Genomic DNA, 18,357 nt, shown 5'->3' with positions numbered 1-18,357 from the left:
TCAGTCGGGATCCGCTTTTCCGAACGGAAGAAACCCTATTTTTCTTCCGTTCGGCGGAGCGGAACTGATGCAGACGGTCCGTCTGCATCAGGTTCCCCATTGGGGACAGCTGAGCAGAGACAGGGCGGTCCCTGCACTGTGTGCGGGGACCGCCCTATCCGCCGACAGCTGAGCGGGGATCCCCGCTGAGCCGACGGAGACACACGGAGCGGACCCGGAAACGGTCCGCTCCGTGTGAAAGAGCCCTAAGGGCTGTAATCGACTTCCAAATAGTTAACCAGGGGATGTAGGGGGGGTGCCTTCCCTGGTTAACACTGACAGGCGTCTCAGCCAATCAGGTTCACCGGTTCTGGTTACCGGTAACCTGATTGGCTGAAGCGTCATGGAGGAGGGAGGAGGAGAAGCGTCCGTCAGCTGCTTGATTGAAATGTATACAGGGGGATCGGTGATTGTAACGCCTCCCCGGCAGGCAAATGCTCGATATCGATACCGGAGAGTGGAGGAAGGAGCCAGTAAATCTGTCATTAACCGGCTCCTTCCTTTTCCGAATGCACAGTCAGTAAGGTTGTCCTACGCGTTTCACATTTTGTCTGATTTATGCCGACATTTGAGACATGGGTACAATGTATTTTTGTTTTACGCTGTCCTCTGTCTTTCAGAACGAACTGGACACAATGAAAGGACTTCTAGAAGAAGAACGGTCCAGGCGACTCGCTGCTGAAGAGCACGGTGAGCAATTAGAAGAGGAGGGACAGGCTAAGCTTGGAAGAGTGAAGGACTCCCTGAGACAGCTGGAGACTGAAGCCTCTGAGCTCAGAGAGACTCTTAAGACGACTCGGCGCGATAAGGAGAATGCCTTGGAAGCCTTGGAGCGCCAACAACTTCAAAAGAACGAACAGGACTTTGAAATGGAAATTTTAAAACAGACTTTAACGCAATGCCAAGAAGAAAAAGAGAGCGCTCTCAAGGCATTGTCTGATTACGCCTTCACAGTAGAAGAGAGGGACAAGCAGATCAGTGAGCTTAGAGAAAATATTCAAGAGTGCACGGATGAGAAGCAGAATGCTTTGACTTCGGTATCGGAGCTCCGCGTGGCCGTGCAAGAAAGAGACCGGGAAATTAAAACGCTAAAAGAGATGGTGCTACTGATCCAGCAAGACAACGAGACTGCTGCCAGTGCCTTACAGGAACAAATTCAAAGTACTAAGAAGACAGAAGAGCGACTGTCTGTTCTAACTAGAAGCCTGGAAGAGTGTGAAAGTCTGAAAGAGAGTGCACTGAGAGCGGAAGAAAGATTCCGCCTGCTTGTCGCAGAGAGAGACCGACAAATCAACACTTTGAATGAGAGCCTTGGACTCTCTGACGTAGAAAGAGAGAGACTTTTGGAGCAACTTTCTGTTGCGACTTTAGAGTCATCCCAGGAGCTGTCCTCTCTATTAGAACGTCTCCGGGAACGGGAAGCCATGGTTAATGCTTTAGAGCAAACGTTAGGAGAGCGCAATAGAGAAAATAAGGAATTGGGAGACCGCGTAAAAGAGCAACAGATTAAAACCGGTAACCTGACGGAGGAATTAGTTCAGCAAACTCGGTCTTTAGAAGAAAGGGACTCGCTGATTGAGTCTCTACGATTAAGACTCGTAGAGTGTGAATCGGAGAAGGATGATCTGGTGCTTTTAAGAAGACAGTGTGAACAGAATCTGCAATCGTTAAAGGAGACTCTTCAAGAGTGCTTTGAGGAAAAGGAGAGATACTTCAATTCATTGCAGTCTCAGAATGAGAAGGTCCAAGAAAGAAACGAAGAAATAGAATTGCTGAAAGAGGGTGCCTTGTCTGCCCAAAAGGAAAAGGAGACTCTTCTACGTGATCTGGAGTCACAAAAGAGCTCCTTGAAAGAAATAGATTCAGCTTATGCATCTCTACAAGAGACTCTGCAGGAGAGCCAGCAGACCAGGAAAAAACAGGTGTTGATTATCGAACAGCAAAAAAAAGATATCATCTCCTTGAAAGGCAACTTAGAAGGATACCAGAAAGAGATGTCCAATTCACAGACAACAATCGTGAGTTTGGAATCTCAGATAGATTCCATACAAAGACAGGCTAGGATGGAAGAAGAACGACTGAGAGAAAAGATTATGGAGAACGTCCAGGCCCTGCAAAAGAAGGAGGAGGAAGTTGAATTGTTGGAGAAACAAGCTCAGAAAAATTGTAGGGACCAAAATGAGAAACTGGAGGAACTTTCACAAACTCTGCGAGAGAAGGAGAAGGAAATACAAAATTGTAAGAGACAAAATAAAGAGTTGCAAAATAAACTTTCTGAAGCTCTTCAAGAGAGAGTAAAGTTGGAAGAACGGATGGAAAAAGACACCCAGTATTTGAAAGAGGAAAATATGAAACATATTCAGATCCTGAAGGAGAAAGAGGAAGAACTTGAAGCGTTGGAGAAGGAAGCCCAAAATGAGCGACGAAGTCAAAACGAGAAGCTGGAAGAGCTTACACAAACTATCAAAGAGAAGGAAAAACTCTTAAAGGAAATTCAAAATCTTCAGAGAGAAAATGAAGAGCTGCAAAGAAAATTTTCTGAAACTCTGCAGGAGAGAGAAGAATTGGAAGAACGGATGGAAAACGACATCAAGCATTTGAGAGAGAAAGTAATGGAACATGTGCAGACCCTGAAGGAGAAAGAGGAAGAACTTGAAGCATTGGAGGAAAAAGCCCAAAGAATGCACCGAAGTCAAAACGGGAAGCTGGAAGAGCTTTCACAAACTATCAAAGAGAAGGAGAAAATCTTGAAGGAAATGCAAAATCTTCGGAGAGAAAATGGAGAGTTACAAAGCAAACTTTCCAAAACTCTGCAAGAGAGGGAGAAATTGGAAGAACGGGTGGAAAAAGAGATCAAGCATTTGAGAGAGAAAGTAATGGAACAGGTTCAGGCCCTGAAGGAAAAAGAGGAAGAACTGGAAGCATTGGAGGAACAAGTCCAAAGAATGCACAGGGGTCAAAACGAAAATCTGGAAGAGCTTTCACAAACTATCAAAGAGAAGGAGAAACTCTCGAAGGAAATGCAAAATCTTCGAAGAGAAAATGGAGAGTTACAAAGCAAACTTTCCAAAACTCTGCAAGAGAGGGAGAAATTGGAAGAACGGGTGGAAAATGAGATCAAGCATTTGAGAGAGAAAGTAATGGAACAGGTTCAGGCCCTGAAGGAAAAAGAGGAAGAACTTGAAGCATTGGAGGAACAAGTCCAAAGAATGCACAGGGGTCAAAACGAAAAGCTTTCACAAACTATCAAAGAGAAGGAGAAAATCTCGAAAGAATTGCAAAATCTTCTGAGAGAAAACAAAGAGTTGGAAGGTAAACTTTCTAAAGTCCTTCAAGAGAGAGAAAAAATGGAAGAACGGATGGAAATCGGCACCCAGTATTTTAAAGAGAAGGATATGGAATATGTTCAGAAGCTAAAGGAGAAAGAGGAAGAACTTGAAGCATTGGAGGAACAAGTTCAAAGAATGCACAGGGGTCAAAATGCAAATCTGGAAGAGCTTACACAAGCCATCAAAGAGAAGGAGAAACTCTCAAAGGAAATTCAAAATCTTCAGAGAGAAAACGAAGAGCTGCAAAGAAAATTTTCTGAAACTCTGCAGGAGAGAGAAGAATCGGAAGAACGGATGGAAAACGACATCAAGTATTTGAGAGAGAAAGTAATGGAACATGTGCAGACCCTGAAGGAGAAAGAGGAAGAACTTGAAGCATTGGAGGAAAAAGCCCAAAGAATGCACCAAAGTCAAAACGGGAAGCTGGAAGAGCTTTCACAAACTATCAAAGAGAAGGAGAAAATCTCGAAGGAAATGCAAAATCTTCGGAGAGAAAATGAAGAGTTACAAAGCAAACTTTCCAAAACTCTGCAAGAGAGGGAGAAATTGGAAGAACGGGTGGAAAATGAGATCAAGCATTTGAGAGAGAAAGTAATGGAACAGGTTCAGGCCCTGAAGGAAAAAGAGGAAGAACTTGAAGCATTGGAGGAACAAGCCCAAAGAATGCACAGGGGTCAAAATGCAAATCTGGAAGAGCTTACACAAGCCATCAAAGAGAAGGAGAAACTCTCAAAGGAAATTCAAAATCTTCAGAGAGAAAATGAAGAACTGCAAAGAAAATTTTCTGAAACTCTGCAGGAGAGAGAAGAATCGGAAGAACGGATGGAAAACGACATCAAGTATTTGAGAGAGAAAGTAATGGAACATGTGCAGACCCTGAAGGAGAAAGAGGAAGAACTTGAAGAATTGGAGGAAAAAGCCCAAAGAATGCACCGAAGTCAAAACGGGAAGCTGGAAGAGCTTTCACAAACTATCAAAGAGAAGGAGAAAATCTCGAAGGAAATGCAAAATCTTCGGAGAGAAAATGGAGAGTTACAAAGCAAACTTTCCAAAACTCTGCAAGAGAGGGAGAAATTGGAAGAACGGGTGGAAAATGAGATCAAGCATTTGAGAGAGAAAGTAATGGAACAGGTTCAGGCCCTGAAGGAAAAAGAGGAAGAACTTGAAGCATTGGAGGAACAAGTCCAAAGAATGCACAGGGGTCAAAACGAAAAGCTGGAAGAGCTTTCACAAACTATCAAAGAGAAGGAGAAAATCTCGAAAGAATTGCAAAATCTTCTGAGAGAAAACAAAGAGTTGGAAGGTAAACTTTCTAAAGTCCTTCAAGAGAGAGAAAAAATGGAAGAACGGATGGAAATCGGCACCCAGTATTTGAAAGAGAAGGATATGGAATATGTTCAGAAGCTAAAGGAGAAAGAGGAAAAACTTGAAGCATTGGAGGAACAAGTCCAAAGAATGCACAGGGGTCAAAATGCAAATCTGGAAGAGCTTACACAAGCCATCAAAGAGAAGGAGAAACTCTCAAAGGAAATGCAAAATCTTCAGGGAGAAAACGAAAAGTTGCAAATCAAACTTTCGGATGCTCTGGAAGAGAGCAAAAAATTGGAAGAACAAATGGAGAGAGACATCCAGTCTTTGAGAGAGAGGGAGCAAGAACTTTTGCAGTCGGTTCTGGAGAAGGAGGTTGAGTCGGAGGAAAAGAGATTACAGTTTGAAAGAGAAAGCAGTGCCTTGGCAGAAAACATCAAAGAACTTTTGCAACTCTTAAAAGAAAAAGACATTCAAAAACAACTAAATGAGGAATATATATCCGAACTAAAGAGTGAAATTAAAGAGGTTCAGCATGTTCTACAAGAGAAGAAGGGAGAGATGGAAAAAGAAAAGATCCAGAACAGTAAAGATGCCCTGACGCTAAAACAAAGAATAGCAGAACTTTCCCAAGCACTGACGGAGAGGGATATTCGAGAAGAAGAGAGAGAAGGACACATAAATGCTCTGAAAAAGCGAATCGAGAAACTTACCCAGGATCTAGCCGATAAGGAGAGTGTTGCAACAAAAGCAGAAGAGGACAGGAAAGCGGTGGAGGAATGGATGAGTGAGATTTCTACGTCCTTTATTGGAGAGATGTCCGAAGAACGGGACGGAGCCCGATCTCTAACAAAGAAACTAGAATTACTTCAGAAGGCATTGAAAGAAATGGAACGGCAAAAAGAAGTAGAGAATAGGGAGAGAGGCAAATTAATAGAAAGACTTTCACATTTGTCTCAGGCTTTAAAAGACAAGAAACAAGAGTTAGACCAGGCAGAAGGCAACATGAGAGCTTCGAAGGAAACTATGGAAAGACTTGTATTAAAAGAAGAAGAAGAAGTAAAACGTAGGGAACGACAGAACGAGCAAGAGAAGTTATCTTTGAAGCAAACTGTGGCTGAGCTTTCCCAGGAATTAACGGATAAGGAAAGGGAGATGGAAGAGAGAGAACTTGATGTGAAGTATCTGAGAGAACAGGTGGAAGAACTTAGACAAACTTTGATGGGCAGGGATCTGGACCTGAGCGAGAAGGAAAAACACATGGAGGAAGACAAAACGGCCCTGAGTCAAAAAATATTGGAACTGTCTCAAGCGTTAAGGAAAAGTGAAAAAGAAATGGAAGACAAAGAACTTGAGACACAAATTTTTACAGCCAAGATAGCAGAACTTGGACAAGAGTTGCTAAACAAAGAGCAAGACATAAAGAAGAAGGCCGGAGAAAATGAAGAAGAAACAACATTCTTAAAGCAGAGAATTACAGACCTTTCACAATCTATAGCAGATATGAAACAAGAAGCGGAGATGAAGAATGTTGAGATGACCTTCCTAAGAGAAAAGGTAGAAGAGCTGGAAGAAAATGTCCTAGACAAAGACACAAAACTGATGGAGACCAAGATGGCGGAAGATCAAAGATATCACAGGCAGAGATTTACAGAACTTAACCAGTCTTTGATTCAACAGAAAATAGAGGAAGAAGAGGTGACCGACGCGGAGATGAACTCCCTGAAAGTGAAAATAGGAGAACAGGCAGAGACTGGCAAAGGAATGCCGTTTCTGGTTGGGAACCGAGAGGACCTGGAAAACCGGCAAGAGGAAATCGGAGCACAAGGAATGAACATTCAATACACAAGGGAGGAGGATATAAGAATACATGAGATGGAAGAAGAAATGAAAGCTCTTTATCATGAAAGAGAAGAATCTAGTAAGAGAGAGATGACACTCAGACAGAGGCTGGAAAAAACAGAGACTGCTCTAAGAAAGATGGAGGCTGATGAGATCTCCAGGAGGCAGAGCTCTCAGGAGGCTGAGAGGCTAAACAGAAAGGTAAGACAAATGTTATTTGGTACATATGTTTAGAGTGATATTATAAACGTTTTATTTATTTTTTACATGAGATAAAAAAAAGAGGTTTATACTTAAAGTGGAGTTCCAGCCTTTTAACCACTTAAGGACCGCCTCCTGCAGATATACGTCGGCAGAATGGCGCGGCTGGGCACAAGCACGTACCTGTACGTCCTCTTTAAAACCACTTTAAGCCCCGGACCATTTTGTTGCTAATTGCCCAGGCCAGGTTTTGCGATTCGGCACTGCGTCGCTTTATCAGACAATTGCGCGGTCGTGCGACGTGGCTCCCAAACAAAATTGGCAGTAGCAATAGGAGGAAGGAGATGGACAGCCGCACTCCGAAATAACTTTTCAAAAAAGTTGTCTTTTATTTTCAAGCAGGAACATGCATAATCACCACAACCATAAACCAGGACAGCCGACTAGTTTCGCACTCTTGCTAGTGCTTAATCATGATCCTTCCTCCTATTGCTACTGCTACGTGCATTGCCAGCACCTTGGTAATCTGATTGTCTATAGGGCTCACCTGGAGCGGTGAAAATCTTCTTCCAAACAAAATTGGCGTCCTTTTTTCCCCACAAATAGAGCTTTCTTTTGGTGGTATTTGATCACCTCCTGCGGTTTTTATTTTTTGCGCTATAAACAAAATTAGAGCAACAATTTTGAAAAAAATGCAATATTTTTTACTTTTTGCTATAATAAATATCCCCCAAAAACATATATAAATTATTTTTTTCCCTCAGTTTAGACCGATACGTATTCTTCTACCTATTTTTGGTAAAAAAATCGCAATAAGCGTTTATCGATTGGTTTGCACAAAATTTATAGCGTTTACAAAATAGGGGATAGTTTTATTGCATTTTTATTAATAATTTTTTTTTTTTTACTACTAATGGCGGCGATCAGCGATTTTTTTTCGTGACTGCGACATTATGGCGGACACTTCGGACAATTTTGACACATTTTTGGGACCATTGTCATTTTCACAGCAAAAAATGCATTTAAATTGCATTCTTTATTGTGAAAATGACAGTTGCAGTTTGGGAGTTAACCACAGGGGGCGCTGAAGGAGTTAGGCTTCACCTAGTGTGTGTTTACAACTGTAGGGGGGTGTGGCTGTAGGACTGACGTCATCGATCGAGTCTCCCTATAAAAGGGATCACACGATCGATGACGCCGCCACAGTGAAGAACTTTCCCCCGATCTTCTCTGACCTCAGAACTTTCTCCCGATCTTCTCTGACCTCGGAACTTTCTCCCGATCTTCTCTGACCTCAGAACTTTCTCCCGATCTTCTCTGACCTCAGAACTTCCTCCCGATCTTCTCTGACCTCAGAACTTTCTCCCGATCTTCTCTGACCTCAGAACTTTCCCCCGATCTTCTCTGACCTCAGAACTTTCCCCCGATCTTCTCTGACCTCAGAACTTTCTCCCGATCTTCTCTGACCTCAGAACTTTCTCCCGATCTTCTCTGACCTCCAGAACTTTCTCCCGATCTTCTCTGACCTCAGAACTTTCTCCCGATCTTCTCTGACCTCAGAACTTTCTCCCGATCTTCTCTGACCTCAGAACTTTCCCCCGATCTTCTCTGACCTCAGAACTTTCCCCCGATCTTCTCTGAATCATTTAGATGATCATTGGGAGACTTCAGACGTTCTGTACTTGTGTCTTCCTGAGGAGGGGGGCCTTGCGGGGGCTGCAGGATTCCAATCCATGGCAGTGTATTGTGTCCCCAATGGTGTGTTTGGTGACTGTGGTCCCAACTGTCTTGAGATCCTTCACAAGCTCCTCCCCCATGTAGTTCTGGGCGGATCCCTCACTTTTCTCATGACCATCCTCACCCCATGAGGAGAAACCTTCCATGGAGCTCCACACCGAGGAGGACGATCGATGGAGATTTTGTATTTCTTCCAATCAATCCAACAGTTGTCTCCTTCTCACCGAGCTTCATGCTGATGGTCTTGTAACCCATCCCAGCCTTGTGCCGATCTACGATCTTATCCCCGACGTCCTCTGACCGATCTTTGGTCTTCCCCATGATGGTGAGATGTGATTGGAGGAAAGAGATTCTGTGGACGGGTGTCTTTTATACACATAACGAGTTGTCGTTAGGAGAACCTTCTTACATGGACAGGACTGATCTGTGTACCACATGAGCGCCCCCTGTAGCCAGTCTGTGTATACCCCAAATATACACTCTCTATATACACCATTTATATATACCACATATATACTATATACACCCTCTATACACCCCATATATATACATCACATGAGCGCCCCCTGTAGCCAGTCTGTGTATACCCCATATATACTATATACACCCCATATATACTATATACACCCTCTATACACCCCATATATACTATATACACCCTCTATACACCCCTTATATACTATATACACTCTCTATATACACCCCATATATACTATATACATGCTCTATATACCATATATATATATATATATATATATATATATACACACATCACATGATCACCCCCTGTAGCCAGTCTGTGGGGGGAGAATTATTGTTGGTTGGTAGGGGATCAAATACTTATTTCTCTTCCGTTCATGGACGGACACAGCAGCCTTTGACCTTAGGGTTATATCTGCTTCCTTCCAGGAGATTTAGGCATAAAAAAAGCACTTTCCTCAGTGCAGCTCCTCCCAGGGGGCGTGGCCCCCGGGTATAACCCACACCCTGCTCTAGCAGCCTCAGTTTTTCTCTGCCTAACGTCAGGAGAGGACAGGCACTCTGGAGTCCTGTACTCTGGAGATTTTTTTCTTGCGGTTTTTTTTTTTCCGCTTTTTATTTTGTTCCTGCATTTTTGGATCCTGAGATTCTTCTATCAACAGCCGACTGGGTGACAGGCTGGGTCTTGACTCTTGTAGTCCCCCCATGTTCGACCATCGAGCGTGTGCCGGCCCTCAGCTCAGCTTTGGGACGTCCACGACAGGCCCCTTTGCTCCAGGGGCGGCCGGGGGAACATTTTGTTCTAGGGCACACATATGACCGGTCTTTATGGCTTTGTCACAGTGTGTCTGGCCGACACCCATGCCGTTTAGCGGACGCTGGATCTGTCTGGGATACCTCCAGCCGGTGGCCGCAGGACGGGTAAGTAGTGGCCCCTTGCTCAGGTAAGGTGGTATGGCTGTAATTTTCCCCTGGGAGGTCGACTGAGGGCTTGCCCTGCTTTCCTCTCTCCCTTTTTCCTCTCCCTCCCTTCCCATTTGGGTAGCGGCTGTGAGGGGTCTCTTTATTACACCGGGGCCTGTGTGTATAGCGGGGGCTGTGTGTGTTCACTTGCTGGTCTTTTTGTGTGCTGCGCTGTTTAATCTGTGCTGCGCTGTGTCATTCTGGTGTTTTTAAATGCGCAACGGCGGCCATTTTGCCGTGGTCGCGCTTTATATGGCTCGGCTTCCTGTGGTCCTATGGTGCTTTTTTCACATTCGGCGGCCATATTGGATATAGTTTGGCCTCGTGCAGCCGTTTTAGTGCTGCAGGAAGTCCGCGAATCTCCCTGAGGTGACAGACGCAGCGCAGCCGGCTTCTTAGCACACCTCAGACTTGTCTCAGCTCGCGCTGCACCGGGTTGGGTGTTGAGTTCCCTGGGGGCCTCTACCTCTGTTGTTAACGGCCAGGAGGTGACCGGTGGGTGTTTCTGCCTTGCAGTTTGGGTGACACAGCGGTGGGGCATTATGGAGCCTGAGCCAGGTACTTCTTCCCCAGCAATGCCCGAGTTAACCCTTGATGCCCCTCCCCCTGCCACATCTGTTGAGGCAATGTCGGCTGTCCTGGAGGCTTTTCTCACCAGGTGAAGCAGCTAGTGCCTAGAAGGGGGGTAAAAAGCGCCCCCTCCCTGAGCCTGCTTCTGGGGATATCTCTGACATCTGCCTCTGGTCTGTATTGTCAGATGATGCGGGCTTAACCCACGCGGACAGTGAGGACGACTCTGCTTCAGGGACGGTTGCTGATGGGAATTGTTGGAGCTATTTTTTCTGCGGACGTTATACTCAGACACTTGAGGATATGGCGGGGGCACCTGATGTGCCAGTCCCTTTTGGGTCCCGCAAAACCGCCACGCACTGAAACAGTGTTTCCTTGTGTTCCTTTTTAGGACAGTTTGTTGTACAAGGAATGGGATACACCGCAGACTGTTTTTGCCTTTGCGGTCCGTTATCCCTTTGAGGAGGACTTTTTTGGAAAAAGTGGGTCTCTCCTCCGTCCATTGACCCTCCCGTGTCCAGGTTGAGCAATGCCACCACATTGCCTGTGGATGGGGCTCCTGCCTTTAAAGACCCCGCGGATAGGAGAGTGGAGGCTGTGGCCCGCTCCATCTTCACTGTAGTGGGTTCGGCTGTGAGACAGGTTTTGGCCGGGACTCTGGTGTCACAGACTGACTGTACGGGCAAAGCTTTTTGCTGCAGGATCTGGAGGCACAGGGTGCTTCCGAGACCGGTAAGGACCTGGCTGAACAATTGGTTCAGGGTCTATAAATTTGTCTGTGAGTCGGTCCTGGATACGCTCCCCTTTCCGGGGCTTCCGCCTATGCGGTGGTACTGCGCCGCCTTTTGGGTGGCTGAAATGCTGGACTGCGGACCAGTCCTCATAGGAGGCCTTGGTGGATTTACCCTTTAAGGGTGAACGGCTATTTGGGACATCCCTGGATGGCATTATTGAGGATGCCATGGGTGGTGGGAGCATACTGCTCCCACATTCCGGCAAGGGCAAAGAGCCTCGCCGTAAGCGAGGGCCCTCCTTTACTGTCCCTAGCGTTTTTTTTTGTGTGCGCCCAGTGCGGCGAGAAAAAGTTTGCAAGGTGCTGGGCCCCCGCTGTGGGGCAGAAGCGCACCTGGTACTGAAAGCCTATCAAGCCTGCGGACGAACCTGCTTCCGCATGAAGGTCTGCCCCCACCCGTGTTTCAGGTGGGGGGGCCGACTTCGCGGCTCAGTGGAGGTCCCTTCTTTCCGACCGTTGGGTTTGCGGAGTAGTTTCCTTGGGGTACAAGATAGAGTTTCTCTCTTGTCCACCAAACAGATTTTTTTCCTTCCAACCTCCAGCTTCCTCCCGATTACCGGAAGGCTTTGTCAGGAGCTGTCCAGGATCTACTGGTCAGGGGAGTGATTGTGCCGGTTCCCTCGATGGAACAGTTTTAGGGGTTTTACTCCATTCTGTTTGTAGTCCCCAAGAAGGGAGGGGTCCGTCCAATCCTGGACTTAAAAGGCCCTCAATTGTTTTGTCTAGGTGCAAAAGTTCAAGATGGAGTGGATTTGCTCGGTAATGGCAGCATTTCATCAGGGGGACTTCATGGCGTCCTTGGATATCATGGACGCGTTCCTGCATGTTCCCATATGCTCAAAGCACCAGAGTTTTCTGCGCTTCGCGGTCGGGGTGGACCATTTTCAATTTGTGGCCCTCCCGTTCGGCTTGGCGTCGGCACCACAGGTTTTTGCCAAGGTTCCCTGGTGTGGTGGCTAACATCTCTGGTGCTTCGGACCGGGAAGTCATTTCTGCCGTGTCGCTGGACAGTGTCACGACGGATGCCAGCCTCTCCGGCTGGGGGGGGGGGGGGGCGTTTGGGGCACCCAGTCAGCCCAGGGGGCGCTGGATCAATATTCTGAAGCTCCGAGCAATCAAGTTTGCCTTGCCAGGTGGTCCCTGAGTCTGCAGGGCCGACCGGTCAGAATCCAGTCCGACAACGCCGCGGCCGTGGTATACGTCAATCATCAGGGAGGCACACGGAGTTCAGCTGCAGCGACGGAGGTCGCGCACATCCTTCGGTGGGCCGAAAGGTCCGTTCCGGCTATCGGCCGTGTACATTCCAGGAGTACGGAATTGGCAAGGAGAATGGTCTCTACTCCTGGAGGTGTTTCTGAGTCTGTGCCAAAAGTGGGGCACTCCAGACGCGGACTTTCTAGCGTCCCGTCTCAATCGGAAGGTGCCACGGTTTGTGGCCAGGTTGAAGGACCCGTGGGCAGACGCGTCGGACGCGTTGGTTGCGCCTTGGGGTCACTATCGCCTGATTCACGCCTTCCATCCTCTGAAGCTTCTTCCTCGCCTGCTACGGAGAGTGGAAGCCGAGGGGATTCCGACAATCCTGTTCGCCCCAGACTGGCCGCGCCGCTCCTGGTACGCGGACCCGGTGCGTCTGGTGGAGTGAATCAGATTTCGGCTCTGGCTGTTTACTTTCAGCGACCCTTGACAGCGCACCAAGGGTGCGCTCGTTTGTGCAGGGGGTCCGACATGTGGCCCCTCCTGTGCGCCCTCCACTGCTCCCATGGGACTTGGATTTGGTGCTCTCGGTGCTTCAAGATGCCCCATTTTGAGGACGTTCAGAAGATCCCTTTGTTGACTCTGTCACAATAGGTGTTTTTTCTGGTTGCTGTTACATCGATCAGACGGGTGTCTGTCTGATCTGGCGGCCTTGTCCCGCATGGCTCACTACTTGGTCATCCATGAGGATAAGGTGGTGCTGCGACCGCAGCCTTCTTTTCTCCTGAAGGTTGTTTTGGTTTTTCACATTGAGGACATTGTTCTTCCATCCTTATGTCCTCGGCCGAGGAACCCAAAGGAGACCACTTTACATTCCCTGGATGTGGTTCGGGCTCTTCGAGTGTACTTGTCTGCCGCGGCTTCGTTCCGGGAGTCAGACTCACTGTTTGTGTCAGTGTCTGGTCCTAAAAGAAGTCTGGTAGTCTTGTCGGCCACCATTCCTGGGTGGATCCGACAGGTTGTGCTTCAGACCTATGCGCTGAGCGGCGAGCGCCTCCCTTTTAGGTTATGGCGCATTCGACCAGGGCGATCGGGGCCTCTTGGGCTTTCCGACATCAAGCCTCTGAGTTACAGGTGTGTGTAAGGCGGCGACCTGGTCGTCGGTCCACACTTTTTCAAAGTCTTACAAGGTGGATGTGAGTGCATCTTCTGATGCCTCCTTCGGCCGCAAGGTGTTACAGGCGGCAGTTTAAGGTTGGAGTTCCTCCGTTGAGTAACTCCGGTTTTGTTTGGGGTGTAAGCTTGGTTGCTGTGTTTGTTTTCCCACCCCTCAAATTTTTTGACACTGCTTGGGGACGTCTCTAAGGTCAATGCTGCTGTGTCCGTCTATGAACGGAAGAGAAAATAGGATTTTTGTACTCACCGTAAAATCCATTTCTCTAAGTTCATCGACGAACACAGCACCCACCCCCTCCTTGGTTTGTACTGCTTGTTATAAACTGAGGCTGCTAGAGCAGGGTGTGGTCTATACCCGGGGAGCCATGCCCCCTGGGAGGAGCTGCACTGAGGAAAGTGTTGTTAACACTTAAAGTGCTTTTTTTCTGCCTAAATTTCCTGGAAGGAAGCGCATATAACCCTAAGGTCAAAGGCTGCTGTGTCCGTCCATGAACTCAGAGAAATGGATATTACGGTGAGTAAAAAAATAAAATTTTTCCTCCATTTATAACATTTGTATCATGTGATCTCTCTGGATTTTTGGTTGATATTCTGTCTCTATCATATAAAATACACCTATGATAAAAATTAGGGTTGTCCCGATACCACTTTTTTAGGACTGAGTACGAGTACTGATACTTTCTTTTAAGTACTCGCCGATACCGAATACCGATACTTTTTTTTTTAAATGTGTCCCCAAATGCAGCCATGTCCCCCCACAGATGCAGCCATTGTCCCCCCCCCCCCATATCCAGCCATTGTCTCCCCCCCATATCCAGCCATTGTCTCCCCCCATATGCAGCCATTGTCTCCCCCCCATATCCAGCCATTGTCTCCCCCCCCATATGCAGCCATTGTCTCCCCCCCATATCCAGCCATTGTCTCCCCTCATATCCAGCCATTGTCTCCCCCCATATCCAGCCATTGTCTCCCCCCATATCCAGCCATTGTCTCCCCCCATATCCAGCCATTGTCTCCCCCCCATATCCAGCCATTGTCTTCCCCCATATCCAGCCATTGTCTCCCCCCCATATGCAGCCATTGTCTCCCCCCATATACAGCCATTGTCTCCCCCCATATACAGCCATTGTCTCCCCCCATATCCAGCCATTGCCTCCCATATCCAGCCATTGTCTCCCCCCATATCCAGCCTTTGTCTCCCCCCATATCCAGCCATTGTCTCCCCCCATATCCAGCCATTGTCTCCCCCCATATCCAGCCATTGTCTCCCCCCATATCCAGCCATTGTCTCCCCCCCATATCCAGCCATTGTCTTCCCCCATATCCAGCCATTGTCTCCCCCCCATATCCAGCCATTGTCTTCCCCCATATCCAGCCATTGTCTCCCATATCCAGCCATTGTCTCCCATATCCAGCCTATCCAGCCATTGTCTCCCATATCCAGCCATTGTCTCCCATATCCAGCCATTGTCTCCCATATGCAGCCATTGTCTCCCATATGCAGCCATTGTCTCCCATATGCAGCCATTGTCTCCCATATCCAGCCATTGTCTCCCATATCCAGCCATTGTCCCCCATATGCAGCCATTGTCCCCCATATCCAGCCATTGTCCCCCATATCCAGCCATTGTCCCCCATATCCAGCCATTGTCTCCCATATCCAGCCATTGTCTCCCATATCCAGCCATTGTCTCCCATATCCAGCCATTGTCCCCCATATGCAGCCATTGTCTCCCATATACAGCCATTGTCTCCCATATCCAGCCATTGTCTCCCATATCCAGCCTATCCAGCCATTGTCTCCCATATCCAGCCATTGTCTCCCATATCCAGCCATTGTCTCCCATATCCAGCCATTGTCTCCCATATCCAGCCATTGTCTCCCATATCCAGCCATTGTCTCCCATATCCAGCCTATCCAGCCATTGTCTCCCATATCCAGCCATTGTCTCCCATATCCAGCCATTGTCTCCCATATGCAGCCATTGTCTCCCATATGCAGCCATTGTCTCCCATATGCAGCCATTGTCTCCCATATCCAGCCATTGTCTCCCATATCCAGCCATTGTCTCCCATATCCAGCCATTGTCTCCCATATCCAGCCATTGTCTCCCATATCCAGCCATTGTCTCCCATATCCAGCCATTGTCTCCCATATGCAGCCATTGTCTCCCATATGCAGCCATTGTCTCCCATATGCAGCCATTGTCTCCCATATGCAGCCATTGTCTCCCATATGCAGCCATTGTCTCCCATATGCAGCCATTGTCTCCCATATGCAGCCATTGTCTCCCATATGCAGCCATTGTCTCCCATATACAGCCATTGCCCCCCATATCCAGCCATTGTCTCCCATATCCAGCCATTGTCTCCCATATCCAGCCATTGTCTCCCATATCCAGCCATTGTCTCCCATATCCAGCCATTGTCTCCCATATCCAGCCATTGTCTCCCATATCCAGCCATTGTCTCCCATATCCAGCCATTGTCTCCCATATCCAGCCATTGTCTCCCATATCCAGCCATTGTCTCCCATATCCAGCCATTGTCTCCCATATCCAGCCTATCCAGCCATTGTCTCCCATATCCAGCCATTGTCTCCCATATCCAGCCATTGTCTCCCATATCCAGCCATTGTCTCCCATATCCAGCCATTGTCTCCCATATGCAGCCATATGCAGCCATTGTCTCCCATATGCAGCCATTGTCCCCCATATCCAGCCATTGTCTCCCATATCCAGCCATTGTCCCCCTTATCCAGCCATTGTCTCCCCCCATATCCCCCTTACCTGCATCCGCGCTGCCGCCGACTGTTTACTACGCGCAGGGAACATTACAGCTGTAATGATTTGTGCCGCGCTGCGTACAGACACTCCCCCTTGCTCGGGATTGGACAGTTCACCCGAGCAAGGGGGAGTGTCTATACGCGGTGCGGTGCCGATCATTACAGCTATTCAAATGAATGCTGTAATGTTCCCCGCGCGTATTAAACAGTCGGCGGGAGCGCGGATGCGGCGGGATGCGGCGTAACGGCGGCGGCGGGAGTATTCTATTTCGGTATCGGGGGTATTTGCGGGAGTACGAGTACTCCCGCAAATACTCGGTATCGGTCCCGATACCGATACTAGTATCGGTATCGGGACAACCCTAATAAAAATCATAGACCCTTCATGTCTATGTAAGTGGGGGAACTTACACAATCTGCAGGGGAGACGATCGGCATTTGCCCAAATTACAATCCTGGACCCTTCCTTGCTCTCACTTTAAAAAAAAGAAGAGTGGTGCTTATTATAGAACCATCAGTACTCAGGCAGCATAAAGAACAAGGGGGAAGAAGGCTGCCATAGTGTAGTACAAGGATCCTCAAACTATGGCCCTCCAGCTGTTGCGGAACTACACATCCCATGAGGCATTGTAAAACTCTGACATTCACAGACATGACTGGGCATGATGGGAATTGTAGTTCCTGAACAACTGGAGGGCCGTAGTTTGAAGACCCCTGGTGTAGTACATTCAATTGGAAGGCCATATTATAGTACATTTATTTAAAACAAATTGGCAATAACAACATTACACTCACATAAAAATCGCATAGACTCTCATCTAGACCAGAAAGTGCCAATCCGGTGTGTTCTCCACGGGCCAGAAATGACGTCAGCAGGAACCCCCGCCCAATGCGTTTCGTCGCTTCTACTGGACGTCCTCGAGAACCTTCCATCTCTGTCTACCCTTTAGGCTTTGCTGGAGTAGATTTTTCACTTGTGATGTATGTTGTGTCATACTGTTCTTGATACATTTCCTTTTATGCTGCAGAATTTGCCAACTGCCGACACAGAGCCTCCAACAAGTAGCGATAGTCTGCAGAAGAGGCTGGAGGTCCTGAATGTATCAATCTCCCATATCCAGCCATTGTCTCCCATATCCAGCCATTGTCTCCCATATCCAGCCATTGTCCCCCATATGCAGCCATTGTCCCCCATATCCAGCCATTGTCCCCCATATCCAGCCATTGTCCCCCTTATCCAGCCATTGTCTCCCATATCCAGCCATTGTCTCCCATATCCAGCCATTGTCTCCCATATCCAGCCATTGTCCCCCATATGCAGCCATTGTCTCCCATATACAGCCATTGTCTCCCATATACAGCCATTGTCCCCCATATCCAGCCATTGTCTCCCATATCCAGCCATTGTCTCCCATATCCAGCCATTGTCTCCCATATCCAGCCATTGTCTCCCATATCCAGCCATTGTCCCCCATATGCAGCCATTGTCCCCCATATGCAGCCATTGTCCCCCATATCCAGCCATTGTCCCCCATATGCAGCCATTGTCCCCCATATCCAGCCATTGTCCCCCATATCCAGCCATTGTCCCCCTTATCCAGCCATTGTCTCCCATATCCAGCCATTGTCTCCCATATCCAGCCATTGTCTCCCATATCCAGCCATTGTCCCCCATATGCAGCCATTGTCTCCCATATACAGCCATTGTCTCCCATATACAGCCATTGTCCCCCATATCCAGCCATTGTCTCCCATATCCAGCCATTGTCTCCCATATCCAGCCTATCCAGCCATTGTCTCCCATATCCAGCCATTGTCTCCCATATCCAGCCATTGTCTCCCATATCCAGCCATTGTCTCCCATATGCAGCCATTGTCTCCCATATCCAGCCATTGTCTCCCATATCCAGCCTATCCAGCCATTGTCTCCCATATCCAGC

General features: G+C 47.8%; 1 protein-coding gene across 1 annotated transcript in view; it reads left to right on the top strand.

Moving 5' to 3' along the window:
- Positions 1 to 18,357, top strand: part of LOC120909834 (centrosome-associated protein CEP250-like) — a 73,189-nt gene that overhangs the window by 43,820 nt on the left and 11,012 nt on the right. The window contains exons 13-14 of the mRNA XM_040321562.1: positions 660 to 6,719; positions 17,446 to 17,517. Coding sequence (XP_040177496.1) covers positions 660 to 6,719; positions 17,446 to 17,517 — 6,132 coding nt within the window. The remainder of the gene's footprint in view (positions 1 to 659; positions 6,720 to 17,445; positions 17,518 to 18,357) is intronic.

The sequence above is a fragment of the Rana temporaria genome, chromosome 8 (genome assembly GCF_905171775.1).
Source record: "Rana temporaria chromosome 8, aRanTem1.1, whole genome shotgun sequence".
Lineage (NCBI taxonomy): Eukaryota > Metazoa > Chordata > Amphibia > Anura > Ranidae > Rana > Rana temporaria.
Note: the sequence above shows the minus strand (reverse complement) of the source record. Positions and strands in the feature narration are given on the sequence as shown.